We start from the raw sequence: 15366 nt of genomic DNA, 5'->3' as shown, positions 1-15366 counted from the left end.
GGGAAATTCTGGGCTGATGCATGAAGTGGATTAGGATCCTAAGACACCTGAAAAATCTTTAACCCGAGGGAGTGTCAAGGAAGGAAGGGATGATGTGGAACTGGGCTGGCTGCCTTTCAGAGGTGGCATGCTGAGCCTCTGCTCATTCCCTCTTGTGGGGCAACACCAGAGGTAGCTCCTGAGTATGGGATGGAGTGAGGGGAGGGGGTAGGTGAGTGGAGCAGAGCTCACCATGTATAAAGCTGCTGGCCAAGCTCTGTAACTGAGAGAAAGGGCTGGAAGTGGGCAAAGAAAACCACACTTCTTTGAGCTCAGTCAGACAGGAAAAAGGAGTAGCATGCAATGATAGGCCAGGCAGAGCAAGTAAAAAGAGAGGCCTTGGATAAGAGGACATCAGTGGGGAGAAAAGAGGGAGGAGGTGCTAACTTTCCTGCATCACCACTGGGTCTGAAACAAGCCTGCCCCTGCCCCGATAGTTACCGTCTGTGAAGCAAAGTCTCTGCGGTGCAGATAGAGCCAGGCCATATCAGCTTCTCCCTCCTGCTCTGTGCCTCTGATCTGAGGCACACCTGAGCAAGAAGGGCCTCTGGCTCTGAAGCCCTGGCCTGTCAGAAACCGGGTAGCAGCTTGCTCTCTGGCCCCACCTGCCCTCTGCAGCTGGGCTGAGCATCTCTAACAAGCACCACGCTGCATGGGTCCCCTTGCCTCGTCTCTGCATGCGCACTTTATTCTCCATCAAATGCTCTAAAGCTTCCTGAGGGGGGTCCTTTGGAAGCCAGGGCTGCAGTGTAATTGCTGCAGCTGCTGTTGAAATTCACTTTTGGATGTCTGTTCACTGAGCAGGAGAAAAGTTCTGAAAGCTCCCATGGAGAAGGAGCGGGCTTTGCAGCCTGCAGGCTTGGGCTACCCTGACAAATTCCTGAAGCCTCATTTCTGTGTGGTCTCTTTCAAAACCTTCTGAATGTTCCAGGAGATGGATTTCTTGATAGATTTTTCTCCTTTGCTTGGGGTCAGGCCAGAAGAGAGCAGAACAGACGTCAGATCTAAGGCTTTCCCAACGCACCGTGATCGTCTCTTAATCAACCGCTTGACCCTGGTCAGCTAATCTGTGGTGATGTAAATGCAATGCCTCTGAGCCTTTCTCACTCAGGGAAAAAGACAGGCCTCTGAAGAAGCTGGAGACGTACCTTCTTCAAGAAAAACAACATGAAAAAACAGGGCGATTGGAGTCAGCTGCATTTCTGACTGTTAGCATATTAAAGCACTCTTTCTCTTTTTTTCCGTCTTAGAAAGTCAAAATGCATTATGCTTTATTGAGTTTTCAAACCCCTACATGACTTTTCCTTCTGCAAGCTGTCACGTGGGTGACAAGAAATACACTTCAATCCCTAACCTTCTGCTCCTTTAAATGCAAATTCTCTCAAGAGAGCACCCCACAGTGAACTGTGGCTTAGAAGTAAAGCGAATATTATTATCTAAGCGGGAAAAATTGATGGTAGAGCAGTGCCGGGACAGAGGTCAGGGTCAGCACTCAGGATTAAAACCTCAGGTGGAAACGGGACACTTCAGTGTGTTGAAAATTATCTTAGTGATTTTTCTCCTTCTCTGCCCTCCTTGGAGCTATCAGAAAGGGTTGGAAAATGACCAAACCACATACACATTTTGCTCTAAGAGGTCTTGCTTGGGCAAATATTCATGCTAGCCACCCCCAGCACACAGGCCCTTCAAGAGCCTCTTGATTCCCATTGAAGACATGAGCTCTAAGACTTCTAATTGGGCCCCCAAAGGACTGAGGCTAGACTGGTCTCAGGGATCTGTAAAGAGAAAATCACACCACCTTGAGACCCCTCAGAGGCATTCATTCAAGAAATACCATCTTTCACTGAATGTAATATGACATTTATTATAATGTGCACCATTATTTTATGTACCACAAAAAGCCAATTAAACTATGACATAAACTTTGTTATTCACACCAAATTTTTCTTTTTTATTGTACTTTAGATGAAGGTTTACAGAACAAATAGTTTCTCATTAAACAGTTAGTACACATATTGCCCTATGACAATGGTTAACAACCCCACGACATGTCAACCCTGTCCCTTCTCAACCCTGGGTTCCCTATCACCAGCTTTCTTGCCCCCTCCTGACTTCTAGTCCTTGTCCTTGGACTGCTGTGCCTCATTAGTCTCGTTTTGTTTTATGGGGCTGTCCAATCCCCGGCTGAATGGTGAACCTCGGGAGTGACTTCACCACTGAGCTAAAAGGGTGTCTGGAGGCCATACTCTTGGGGTTTCTCCAGTCTCTGTCAGGCCAGTAAATCTGGTCTTTTTTTTTGTGTTAGACTTTTGTTCTATATCCTTCTCCAGCTCTGTCCAGGACCCTCTGTTGTGATCCTGGTCAGAGCAGTCAGTGGTGGTAGCCAGGCACCATCTAGCTGTACTGGACTCAGTCTGGATCACACCAAATTTTTATTTTATCCTAACTGAAACAGCTCTTTTAGACCTATTTAGACATGGACTTAGGGTTCCTGGGTAACACAAATGTTTATGTGCTCAGCTGCTAACCGAAAGGTTGGTAGTTTGAGTTCACCAGAGGTGCCCTGAAAGAAAGGCCTGGTGATCTACTTCTGAAAAATCAGCCACTAAAAACCTTATGGAGCACAGTTTCCCTCTGACACACATGGGGTCACCATGCGTCAGAATCAACTTGATGGCAACTGGTTAACTGATTAGACATGGTTTATCGTATTTCTCCTTGTTAATTCATCAAAAAAAAAATATAAGCAAAATAAGTTTGTTAAAGTATTTCTGAAACTTCTTTACAACCAAGAATTTGACTCTTCCAAATCACTTTTGTTTTACACTTTCAATTTTGAAATAATTTGAGATTTACAGAAGAGTTGCAAAGGTAGTTCAGTGAGCCGATGCTATTGGTCTGTGTTCCATGCTTTGAACTGCAGGACTGTAGTAGAAAACCCAGATTTAGTATCAGAACTGCTATTTACTGGCTGTGTGCCATCTAAACTTCTGTTTCCTTCTTTGTAAACTGGGATAATAATTCCTCTTATCTTCTAGAGTTGGGAATAGCAAATGAGGAAGCCACCTACAGAAGCGCTTAGCCTGTTGCCATCGAGTCAATTCCCAGTGATGGTGACCCTATGTGCTTCAGAGTAGAACTGTGCTCCATAGGGTCGTCCTGGCTGTAATCTTACAGAAGTAGATTGCCAGGTCTTTCTTCTGTAGCACCAGTGGGTGAATTCAAACCGCCAAACTTAGTAGCCAAGTGCAAACGTTTGTGCCACCCGGGAACCTAGAGAAGCCTTTAGTAGCCTGTAAAATACTATAAAGTAGTACACAAACATCACTGTCATTACCACTACCTATAAGGCACTATGCTGATTCAGTCCTTGCGCCAAGGAGTTTAAAGTCTAGTCAATAATAATCCTTAACAGTTTTCTAGTGCTGCAGAGTTTATGAAGTATTTTCATAGCTGTTATATAATTTGACCTTCGCTATAATCCTATAAAGGAGGTAGACTAAATTGTACCTTCATTTCTTATATACATTATCCTGAGGTTGTGAGGGTATTGCTTTTTAATAGTGGTAAGCTCTCCTCTGAACATGTCATCTTGTCCTTGGTCTTGTCAACACTCTTACAGTTCGTACAGTGCTTCATACCATATGAATGGGGCTCTGCCCTCACTGGGTCACTAGGTCTGTTTTACCTGATCTGAACTTTCCTTATTTTTCAGACACAAAGCTTCTGTGCAACTGGCCTGCTTTTAGGAACAGCTCCCCCTCCCTGGATTTCCTGGAACTCTCCTCTCCCTGGTAACCCTTTGCCTTGTAGAGGCATTGCATGTGGGGTGAGGTGGCAGGGAGTGTAAAGTTAGCAACAGCTGTTTCTAACTGACCTCACCGTGCTTTCTTCTGTAGAATGGTAAGTCAATTCAACCAGGACTTTGAACCAGTTCATTGTGGTTCGAAGCTCTGTTGATAATTTGCATTTCTAAAATGTTCCTTGCTGATAATCTGCATTTCCATCCCAGATATACTGAATCAGAACCTACATTTTAACAAAATCCCCAGATGATTCTTATGTATAACTTCCTGGGAACTTGTTAGAAATGCAAATTATCAGCAGGGAACTTTTTAGAAATGCAAATTCTTAGCAGGGGTTTGAACTGGAACCAACAAGTTTGAAGCCCTGAATTCAACAAATTGGCTTTTTCAAAGGAGCCAGACAATTTTGCCATTAATCCAAACTTAGGATAAAACAGAAGTCAACTATTTAACACATCAACTTGCAGTTAAAAATAAACAGATTTTCCCCCCATAGTATCAACTCCTGCTTTCTTCTCCTGATCTCTCCACTTTCTCCCAGTTAGATGTTGGGAGAGTGCGGAGGTGCTTTGATTGACTTGGGAAATCTCCACAGAACAGGCTGGGGAAGCTTTCCTTGGATATTTTCTAGTCCCACCCTGCTCTCTCCTACTCAACACTCATAAAGAGTAAAGGACTCATTGGGAAGTCTTTAAAAGTGACTAAAATAGGTAGATTCATTATTCATATGAGTGCCTGAGTAATGTAAACATTTAACCCAGGGTTTTGAACCAGTTAGTTCCAATTCGAACCTCTGTCAAGAATTTGCATTTCTAACAAGTTCCCTGCTGAGAATTTGCATTTCCACCCTAGATATACTGAATCAGAATCTACATTTTAATAAACTCCTGTGTGATTCTTATGTACAACTTCCTGGGATCTTATTAGAAATGCAAATTCTTAGCAGGATTTGGAACCACAATGAACCAGTTTGAAGCCCTGGTTTAACACACTCTACTGCTAACCGAAAGGTTGGAGGTTCAAGTCCACTCAGAAGTGCCTGGGAAGAAAGGCCTGGTGATCTCGTTCTGAAAAGTCAGCCACTAAAAACCCTATGGAGCACAGTTCTATTCTGACACATATGGGGTCATCATGATGCAGAATCAACTAGACAGAAACTGTTTTTTTAAGTCTCCCTCCATCTCAAAGCTTTCTCCTAATCTAAATTACAAAAAATTTACACTCATATTATATATTCCCTGTCTTAAAAATTCTTTTGACAATAATTCAGGGTTTCCTTTTGAAGGGTTACTAAAAACAAGATGTTATTTGTCTTACAATTAAAAACACAGATGAGGTCAGATCATTTGCAGGGTAGCTTGAGGTAAAGTACTAAGCACCATAATCTTATCCACTGTGGAGAGGAATTTAGAACAAGGGAAGGCCGGCTAGCCTTGGACTCTACCCAAGGGTGTTTTGTTACTAAAGAGAGCCTTATAAGGCAGTTTCATCTAAAAGGCAGGTCTATAGTGGACCCTGATGGCAGGCTCTAGGGATAGGATGGAAATCATATTTAGGGATCTCAATCAATGTCTATTCAGCTTCACCATTCTATCTCAGAGCTCCAGAGTATAAAAGATCTTACAAGTTAGGAAATCTCTCCCAGGCTCTTTCCTTCCTCATTTAGGTCATCTCTCAGCTCTCCAAAAGAGATTCTCAGAAACAGAGATTTCTCTGACTCCCAGTTGAGCATGTTACAGTATTCAACAGTTTTTACTGGCATGTTCTTCCTGGTGTGTGATCTAAATTATGTGGCATATGGTCACTTAATTCCAGGCTTTTTAATTCCTTCTCCTGAAGAATTGCAGAAGAGTTGGTCAGATACCTTCCATCCAAAAACTAATTCCAAACCTCATTCTTTGGATGACTTTCCTCTAAAACCACCTCAAATCCTTTAAGCCCTCTCCCTCTTCAAGGTTGCCTATTTTCTTTTCTAAAACACCTTCAGCTTTTCATCTCTCTCCTTAATTGCAGTGATTAAAACTAGGTAAAGTGATAATAAAGAACCAGGGATCCACCCAGCTTTCCAGAAGTTTCTAATGCTAAAGAAGGTCAACTGAGGGCAGAAAAAAAAAAAATAAAGAAAGAATTTCTATTGGCCTGGGGCAGACTCTCAGGGACATGACTTTTTATGTTTCTTATCTGGAAGAGGAGAGAGTAATGGGGATTACTGGGGCAAGGTGGGTGAGAGGCTCCTGAAATGAGCAAGTGATTGTAATTCCATAGCAGGACTGGCTAACAAGCAAGTGTGTGAGGAGTCCTTTAGTCTGAGAAAGCCCAGTAGGGGCTTTTCACACTCACGTAATCAACAGCTTGCCAGGACAGGTTAGGAAGAAGATTTGACAACAATGCTTCTAAACTCTGAGAGACAAACTAAAGGTCTTGTGCAGAAAGAGTCTACGCATCTCTCACCAGGATTATTGTGATAGTTTCCTAATGGCAGTTCCTGACAGCAGTCTTGCCCCTTTCCGATCCATTCTCCTAAGGGCGGCCACAGAGATTTTTTAAAAGCACAAATCCAATTATATCACTCCCTTGATTAAAACCCTCAATGGCTCCCCTTGCCCTTGTGATAGCATCTAAACTCCTTAATGGGCCACAAGGCCCTCCATCACTGGGGTTTGCTTCACGTTTGGCTGCCATCTTTGCTCTCCCTCTCTTCAAGGCGGTCCCATGGAACCTCCACTATTCCTTCTGCTCAGAGCACTGTCTCATCTCCTTTCTAACACCCTGCAACCCATGCCAGCGCCTCCTCCAGCCAATTCCTTCTCATCCTTAAATCTCAGTTTGGACATCACTCTTTCAGGGAGTCACTCCTGGCTCTTCATGAATCTGGGTTAAGCAACCCCCTCCTCTGGGCTCCCTGACATCTTTGTGGCATGACCATGTTAGTTTAACAGAGTATTGCTCTGACTTGCATTCCCCTGAGATAAACCATCCCATTAACAATTTCATTTAATTGTGGAATCCCTGTTTCAACTTTCACAAAAGTTCAGAAACCCACTGAGGAATAATACAAGAATACCTGTTGCTGTCGAGTTGGTTCTGACTCATAGTGACCCCATGTGTCACACAGTAGAACTGCTCCATTGGGTTTTCTTGGCTGTAATGTTAATGGAAGCAGACTGCCAGGCCTTTCTTCCATGGTACCACTGGGTGTGTTCGAACCGCCAACCTTTAGGTTAGTAGTTGAGAGCAATCCATTTGTGCCACCCAGGGACCTTTTAATACAATAATATGGACATCTAAATGATATGTTATCACAATAAAAATGAGCTGAAAATGAGCTTCTTAAAGAATAAATGTTTAAAATCCATCAACTAAAATGAGTTTCTGACAACAGTAATAAAATAAAATACAATAAAATGAGTTTCTGAAAACCAAAATCTTTACTGAAGCTTTTTCCATTTATAAAGTGGTTTCTTTCTTTTTTTTTAATTGTACTTTAAATGAAGGTTTACAGAACAAACTAGCTTCTCATTAAACAGTTAGTACACATATTGTTTTATGACATTGGTTAACAACCCCATGACGTGTCAATACTCTCCCTTCTAGACCTTGGGTTCCCTATTACCAGCTTTCCTGTCCCCTCCTGCCTTCTAGTTCTTGCCCCTGGGCTGGTGTGTCCCTTTAGTCTCGTTTCATCCTATGGGCCTGTCTAATCTTTGGCTAAAAGGTGAACTTCAGGAGTGACTTGCTTACTGAGCTAAAGGGGTATCCAGGGGCCATACCCTCAAGGTTTCTCCAGTATAAAGCAGTTTCTGTTGTTCTGGACCTAATTCTAACAACAAGGGGAAGTGGAAGTGGTGGGGTTTGGGGAGAAAAGTGACCATCCAATATTAGTGTTCAGGATAGCCAAGGAAGGGCAGATGAGTCACTGTTGGATGTATTCCCTGGCCGAGACTTCAGCAAGGCAGAACACGGAAGAAGAAAAAGAGAGGAGACAGGCTGGAGAGTTGACTACTGCATTTCCAAAGGGGAAGGCACTTTCTTAAGAGGATCCCTCTGTTTAATTGACAAATATTTACAAAGTGCCCAACTATTTGTCAGCCACCATGTTTGTAAAGAATTATAAAATGGAGTCTCTCTTTTAAGGTGCTCAGAGTCTAGTAGAGAAGACTGACATGTAAAGAGCCGCACTTTGCTTGTTCTCCCGCAGTGGTTAAGAGCTCAGCTGGTAACCAAAAGGTTGGTTGCTAACCAAAAGGTCGGCAGTTCGAATCCACCAGCTTCTCCTTGGAAACCTTATGGGGCAGTTCTGCTCTGTCTTATAGGGTCACTATGAGTTGGAATCGACTCGATGGCAACGGGTTTGTTTTGCTTGTTCTCCGTTCATGGCTTGTTCACTTGCCCAGAACACGACTCCTGGCTGAAATCTTCACATGGGTTTTTTGCATGGCTCTGCGCACCTCACTTATCCCTAAGAAGCCCTGGTAGAGCAGTGGTTAAGAGCTATGGCTGCTAACCAAAAGGTCAGCAGTTCAAATCCACCAGCCACTCCTTGGAAACTCCATGGGGCTATTCTACCTAGTCCTATAGTGTCACTATGAGTCAAAATCAACTTGATGGCAGTAAGTATCCATCCCTAGTCTCTATTGTATTTTCCTGATTTACATTCTTCACAGTATTAACTATTATGTGAAAATATCTGTTTACTTGTCTCTGTCTAAAGCTTACAGTAAGCTCCATGATAGAGAGGCCTTGTATGTCTTATGTAGGGGTGTTTACCCTGAAACTAGAGTCCCTGGGTTATGCAAATGGTTAACACACTTGGCTGCTAACTGAAAGGTTGGAGGTTTGAGTCTACCCACAGCTGCCTTGGAAAAGGGCCTGGCAATCTACTTCTGAAAAATCAGCCACTGAAAACCCTATGGAGCACAGTTCTACTCTGACACACATGCTGTTGCCATAAGTCGGAGTCAACTTGATGACAATTGTTTTTTTTTTACCCACAAACTAGAAGAGTGCCTGGCAAAGTCATTCATTCATTCAACACATGTTTGAAGCATCTACTACATGCCAGGCATGGATCTAGGCCCTTGGGGATATATCAGGGAACAGAAACCTTCCTTCCCTCACGGAGCTTACTTTCAAATTGAATAATGACAATAACACCAATTAATATTCATTGAATGCTTTCTATGGATAATCTTCACGATGTTTAATCTTCACAAAGACCCTATGAGATAGGTATGATTATAATCCCCATTCTACAGGTGAGGAAATCCAGGCACAGAGAGGTCAAGTAACTTGCTCAAGGTTACAGCTAGTAAGTGGAAGAGCTGAGATTCACACCCAGGGTGTCTGGTTCTAGAGCCCACCATCTTAACTATTCTGCTATAATGCCTCTTGTATACATATACATACTACATATGCAATAAATGTTTATTGAAAAAAAGGCTGGAAGCATACAAAAATCAAACCTGTGTGGTAGAGTTGATTCTGACTCACGGTGGCCTCATGTGTTACAGAGTCAAATTGTTCCATAGGGTTTTCTTGGTTGTAATCTTTACCGGAGCAGATCACCAGGCCTTTCTTCCGTAGTGCCACTGGATGGGTTCAAACTGCCAAACTTTAGGTTAGTAGTTGAGTGCAAACGGCACTACCCAGGGACCTCTAGAAGCATACAAAGAGCCCCAGGAAAACAAAGGGTATCATGGAGGTGGGGAGAGTCAAGGAACCTCACAGAGAAAGTGACATGGGCTGACTCTTGAAGGCTAAGCAGGAGTTCAAAGGGTGGGAAGGTAAGTGAGGGTGGTGTGGGTGTTGGGAGTCGGGGGTCACTCCAGGCAGAAGGCAAGCATGTATAAAGGCATAGAGGCATGAAGAAATATGATATGTTGAAATGTGAATTGCAAACAGTTAATATGGCTGGAGCATAAGGTTTCTGGAGAGGGTTGGTGAGGAGGCCAAAATATTGAAAGGGATTTATACTGTGAAGGTTCATTTGCCTTCCATGCAGGAGACCTGGGTTTGATTCCCACCCAATGCACCTCAAGCACAGCCAACACCCATCTGTCAGTAGAGGCCTGCATGTTGTATGTTGCTATCATGCTGAGCTTCCAGACTACGATGGACTAGGAAGAGAGGCCTGTCAATCTACTTCTGAAAATCAGCCAATGAAAACCCTATGGATCACAACGGTCCAGTCTGAAATTGATTATGGGGATGGTGCAGAACTGGGCAGTGTTTCATTCCGTTGTGCATGGAATCACCATGAGGTGGGGGATGACTGGATGGCAGCTAACAACAACATATTGTAAAGAGCCTTGTATGCACTGCTAGGTAGTTTGGACTTGGTCCTAAAGGCACTAAGAAGGGAGATCCTTAAAATATGAGATTCTGATTCCACGAGCACAAATAATTCTGAGGGAGAAGTGGGGATGGTACCCAAAAGGACTAAAGTGGCTGAAATGGGATTGCAAAGGAGCTCAGATATAGCAACATAAGAAAAAGATGTAATCAAGAATAGGAATGAATAAAGGAGCACCATATTCTCTTCCAACTGTCAGATTTTATCATACATCTCCACTTCTCTATGTTGACTTCTTTTTATTAAAGTGAATCACCAATTCCCCCTTTCTGGTTGCCCATGACTTCAGGTGCTTCCATAAGATCTAATGGCACTAAATTCCTAATGACAGTTCCAAGATTTGAGATTATTAGCTCATTACCTTTAGGATAGATTTTCAGGTAGGATGGCTTTGTCCTCTATCACAGAGGTACAGAAAACAAGTAGACCAAGATCTCTGCCTGGAATATGGGAAATGTGATCTCAAAATAGACAAGGAAGACTGGGAGTATCTCCAGGCCTCTGGGGAGAGTGCTCTGGGAGCTGAGTTGGCAACTTGTATGGACACTTCCTTTTTTTTTTTTTAATTGTGCTTTAAGTGGAAGTTTACAGTTCAAGTTCGTTTCTCATATAAAAATTTATGCACACATTGTTAAGTGACCCTAGTTGCTCTCCCTATAATGTGACAGCACACGCCTCCTTTCCACCCTCGATTTCCCATATGGACACTTTCTTAACTAGCAAGACCAGAACTGTTTTGTTCATCCCTGGATATCTAGCACCAAGCACAGTGCTGACACAAGGTACATCTCAATAAATGTTGTTAGATGAAGCCAACAGAACAACACAGACTGAACCACACCATTGTGGCTGACTCCTACAGTGCCCCCTTATTCTCGATACTTGAGGAAGCATAAACTCAAGTTTCTTCTAAGCATAGAAATGGCTGGAGGAACCTAGAAAATGAATTTCCTATTCTTTGCAAAGCCCCAGTATTAAATGATGCAGAAGTAAATGGCACTTTGTACAGTTTGCTCTATAATTGTCAAACACATCCAGGAGTCAAGAGAAATATGTTAAGAGACCTGTTTTAGCCCCACTTGTCGCTGTAGTGGAAAAGCATTCAGGTGGATTTCACATTCTTTTCTGCTCTCTCAGTATTCTCCTATAAATGGTCTCAGGCACTAGACCCCATATCTCTAAAAATAGATTGGGAAGGAAAGGCTAGTTTATGTCAAGATTTCCACATTTAGATGCTATTTCTCCTAGGATATTTCAAAACACATAAAGACAAGCCAAGTCCATACCCTCAACGGGTCTGCAGTCTGGAAGGGTCCTGAGGAGATGGGAGTACATGATGTGACTACAAGTTAATGAGACTGGTTCTATATGCCTACTAGTCTCAATATGTTTAGAGACGTAAGTGGCAGAAGATAGAAGAAGATAAAACTAGCTACACAATACGGCCACAACACTGAATAATCACCAAGCTAACCTCTGCTCCGATCAGGCAAGTGACCAGAGACTTTGAAGGACTTTAGAGAAAAATCCCCCTTGGCATGTTTATAAGAAAAATCTCAATATTTGGAACAAAGTCTTAAACTATGCACAATTCTCTTTTCATGATATGACTGATAAATTGGATCCAAAGGAACAAATGACTGTTTCTGTTGGAAAAAACATGTGGGTTACTTTGGGTTGTGATCTTCTAAGTTTAAGGTGATGATTTAACAGTGCATCATGTGATTGAAGGCGTTCAGTACTGAACTCTGAAATCGGCGACCTATTTCCATATGGACTTCTGGGAAAAACTTTAAAGAAAGAATTATTATTTGGAAAGTTTGGAGAAAGTCTGAGCTGTGTTAAAGAATCAACAACTTCTGTCATCTCCACAGAACTGCCCCCCTCCCTTTTATACCTTGGCTGGGGCCAGGAGAGGAGCTGCCAGGTTGTATTTCTAACTTTCCTTTGGAACTACCGTCTATGGAAAATGTTATTTCAGGCATTAGAGTTAAAATGTCTGTTTTTTCTTGCGAGTCCGGACTTTATTTATGCTCCCATTTCATTTATGGCAAGCTTAGACTTGTCTGGAGTAAAGTAAACTATTAAAAATAATCTCAAAGGTATTCCTGCAGAACAGTGCATCTTGGGGACAAATTACCCAAAAAACGAACAGAAACGAAAAACAAAATGGTCATAAAGTTTCCCGGTCTGAAAGTTTCCAACAAAACTTCACCACAGAAACGCTTCAGAGGCTTCGTATTTTATTTTTGCCCACAAATAATTAGCCAGGTTACTGTCTGAGAATGTTTTTTTCCCAGTAAGTGAATTATTTTCCTTAATATTAAGATACTGTGAAATCCTCTTTTTAAAATCCTTACAATCGATCCAATTAAACGTGGCTAACAACTTTTCTCTAAGTCCTCACTTTGTATTTCAAACTCCTTTCCACTTCCTTTTTTCCCATCTCTTGACTTCACTTCTATCTACCAGCACCGAAGCCAAGAAAGACTGACGAGAAAATGACATCTCTGAGTACCCAAAAAGAGTAGGGGCAGTTCTTAAACGAATCGACTTCCCAGCTGTTAGCATGCGCTCAGTGAGCTTTTGGGATGGGGGAGTATGAGGTATTGGAAAATCTTTTCTATATATAGACCCTGCTCGGCGAGTTCTCACTTTCTTGGCCCACGAACCAAACTCTCAAAATAAAACCTCCAAAAAAAGAGAAGAGGGAGGACTCGTCGTTCCTTCAGGCATCCCCGCGGCTGCCAACTTCTCCCCTCGCGTCTACTCCTGGATCCCGGGAGAGGAGCCGCGGGTACCAGCGCGGGGCGCGCCAGCCACGGACGCGCCACCCAGTCTGAACCACGAGGGGGCGCCCGGCTCTCTCGCCCGCGGGGGCCGAGCAGAGCCGGGTTAGTGAGGAAAGCGCTCATGCCCACCTTGCTCGCAGGTGCCCTTGCTGACCTGGGTGATGGCCTTCTCCCCGCGGCTCTCGGCCCTCAGGCTAGCGGCGCGCAGCTGGCACCCGCTGGGATAGGTGGTGCCGTCGCTGCCGCACACCGGGTAGCGGCTCTTGCACACGCACACACCGCTCACCACGAGGCCGCCGGCTGCTGCTCCGGCTTTACCCTTCCGCCTCTTGCGGCTCTTCACGCACTCCATGCCCGGCGCGCAGTGCCCCCTGCCGGCGCCGCCACCCCCGCACGGCTCGCCCTCGCCGCGGGCGCACACTGGGCAGCAGCCGCACGCGTCCCGGGTCTCACCCAGCGGGCAGCCCCGCGGGGGCAGGGGCGGGCAAGCGGCCGGCTCGCAAGGGCCGCAGGCGTCCGAAGAGGAGGAAGAGGAGAGGGGCAGGAGCAAGAGCAGCAGTCCGGCGGCGCCGAGTAGCAGGGCGCGCAGCGGTGGCCCCTCCATGGCGGGGGGTAGTGGCGACAGCAGGAGCTCGACTGAGCTGGGGCTGGCCGGCCAGCGCCTTAAACCCGCCGCGCCCCCCCGGCCGGGCCGCGGGAACCACACCCCGGGGCGGTGAGAGCGCGGCCGCCCCGCCTGCCTGCCCGCCTGCCGGGCCGCCCCTCCTGAGATCGCAGGGCCGGAGCGCGCTCCTGTTGGCGGGGTGGGGCGGGGGACGGCGGACCTAGCGAGCGCAAAGGCGTCCGCGCAGGCCGAGAGGCGCTGCCTGTCACGCCTGGTTGGCTCGGCTATTTGGGCGGATCACACCTTGCTGACTCCTGCTCAGCCCCCTGCCCACGCGGGCCGCTTCAGCCCTTCACGGGCCCCACCACAGTGAGTTTGGCGCCCTCACCCTCTCCTTCCTCGCCGTTTCCAGTCCAGACATTTATACTTCTTAACAACTGGTAAAGCAGTGGTTAAGAGCCTGGCCGCTAACCAGAAGGTCGGCAGTTCAAATCCGCCAGCCGCTCATTGCAAACCCTTTGGGGCAGTTCAACTCTGTCCTATAGGGTCGCTGTAAGTCGGACTCGGGTTTGGTTTTGGTTTAACAGCAACGACTTTGAGATGACACAGTGTTAAATTCTCCATGGGCCTGGGAGATCTGAGTACTGGATTACTTTGTATGTTGGGAAACTTTTAAGGACATGTCGGTTTTGTGTTCCCTGTTGTCCACAGGCCCCGTGTGGTCTTGGGTGCCAGACTAAAAGGACAAATCGATGCCAACCACTCCTCTTTTTAGAATCTCATAACTGCCTCCTCCCCCATGGCATGAATAAACAAAACCATGAGCTTTCTGATGCCAGTTTTAAGTGTGAGTACTGTATTCCAACTGAGAGCTGCGGCATTGACTCAATTGTCGTTCTAAGTTGTGTTGGACTTCCATCAAACCTCTCGGAGAACAGAAGCATAGCGGGGGTAGCAGAGCAATGGAGGCGCCCCTAGGACACATAAAGCACTGCCAATCTTCACTAGTATTCCTGTGAAATTTTTTTTAAAATTTTAAATAGACTTTATTTTTTAGAACAATTTCAGGATTACAGAAAAATTGTGCAGAAATTATAGACTTCAGATACACCCCCTTGCCCTTCTGCACACAGTTTCTCCTATTAACTAACATCTTGCGATTATGTGGTACATTAGTTACAATTGATGAACCAATATTGATACGGTATTATTTAACTGAAGTTCATAGTTTACATTAGGGTTCAGTGTTATACAATTCTATGTGTTTTGAAATGCATAATGTCACGTATCCACCATTGCATCCAGAATATTTTCACTGTCCTTAAAATGTTCTGTGCTCCACCCATTCATCCATCCTCTCCCTATGAACCCCTGGCAACCACTGATCCTGTGAAGTTTTTAATATAAACCATTGACGATTTCTCAAATGTTTTGTAAAATGCTCTGCAAACTAAGCTTTAAAGACTCTTTTTTCCAAAACATTGACCCTTCAAAGCCCTCTATCCAGAAAATCTGGCACTGCTTTTTGGTCTCTTGTTGGCATAGTTTAGAAGAATGACACTTTTTTCAAAGGTCATATGTTGACATGACAATTGGTAAAAATCCGATGAAAAGTCTTTAGAGCAGAGTTTTGGCAAACATTTTTGCTTTTGTCCCACAGTAAGAGATACATTTTGCATGACCCAGTACGCAGTCCTGGATTGGAAAAAAAAAAATACAGAGAGTACGCTCTGATATTTCCTATTCTATTCTATTTGAATTTTATTAATTCTC

The 15366-nt window shown here is 44.5% G+C and overlaps 1 protein-coding gene across 1 annotated transcript in view; it reads right to left on the bottom strand.

Annotated features, from left to right (window-relative positions):
* IGFBP7 (insulin like growth factor binding protein 7) overlaps positions 1 to 13619 on the bottom strand; it is an 85215-nt gene extending 71596 nt beyond the window's left edge. Inside the window, exon 1 of the mRNA XM_004382879.1 lies at positions 13119 to 13619. Within this exon, the coding sequence (XP_004382936.1) occupies positions 13119 to 13593 (475 nt within the window). The 5' untranslated portion in view covers positions 13594 to 13619. The remainder of the gene's footprint in view (positions 1 to 13118) is intronic.
* Between the last annotated feature and the right edge of the window lie 1747 nt (positions 13620 to 15366).

The sequence above is a fragment of the Trichechus manatus genome, unplaced genomic scaffold, assembly GCF_000243295.1.
Source record: "Trichechus manatus latirostris isolate Lorelei unplaced genomic scaffold, TriManLat1.0 scaffold00101, whole genome shotgun sequence".
NCBI lineage: Eukaryota > Metazoa > Chordata > Mammalia > Sirenia > Trichechidae > Trichechus > Trichechus manatus.
Note: the sequence above shows the minus strand (reverse complement) of the source record. Positions and strands in the feature narration are given on the sequence as shown.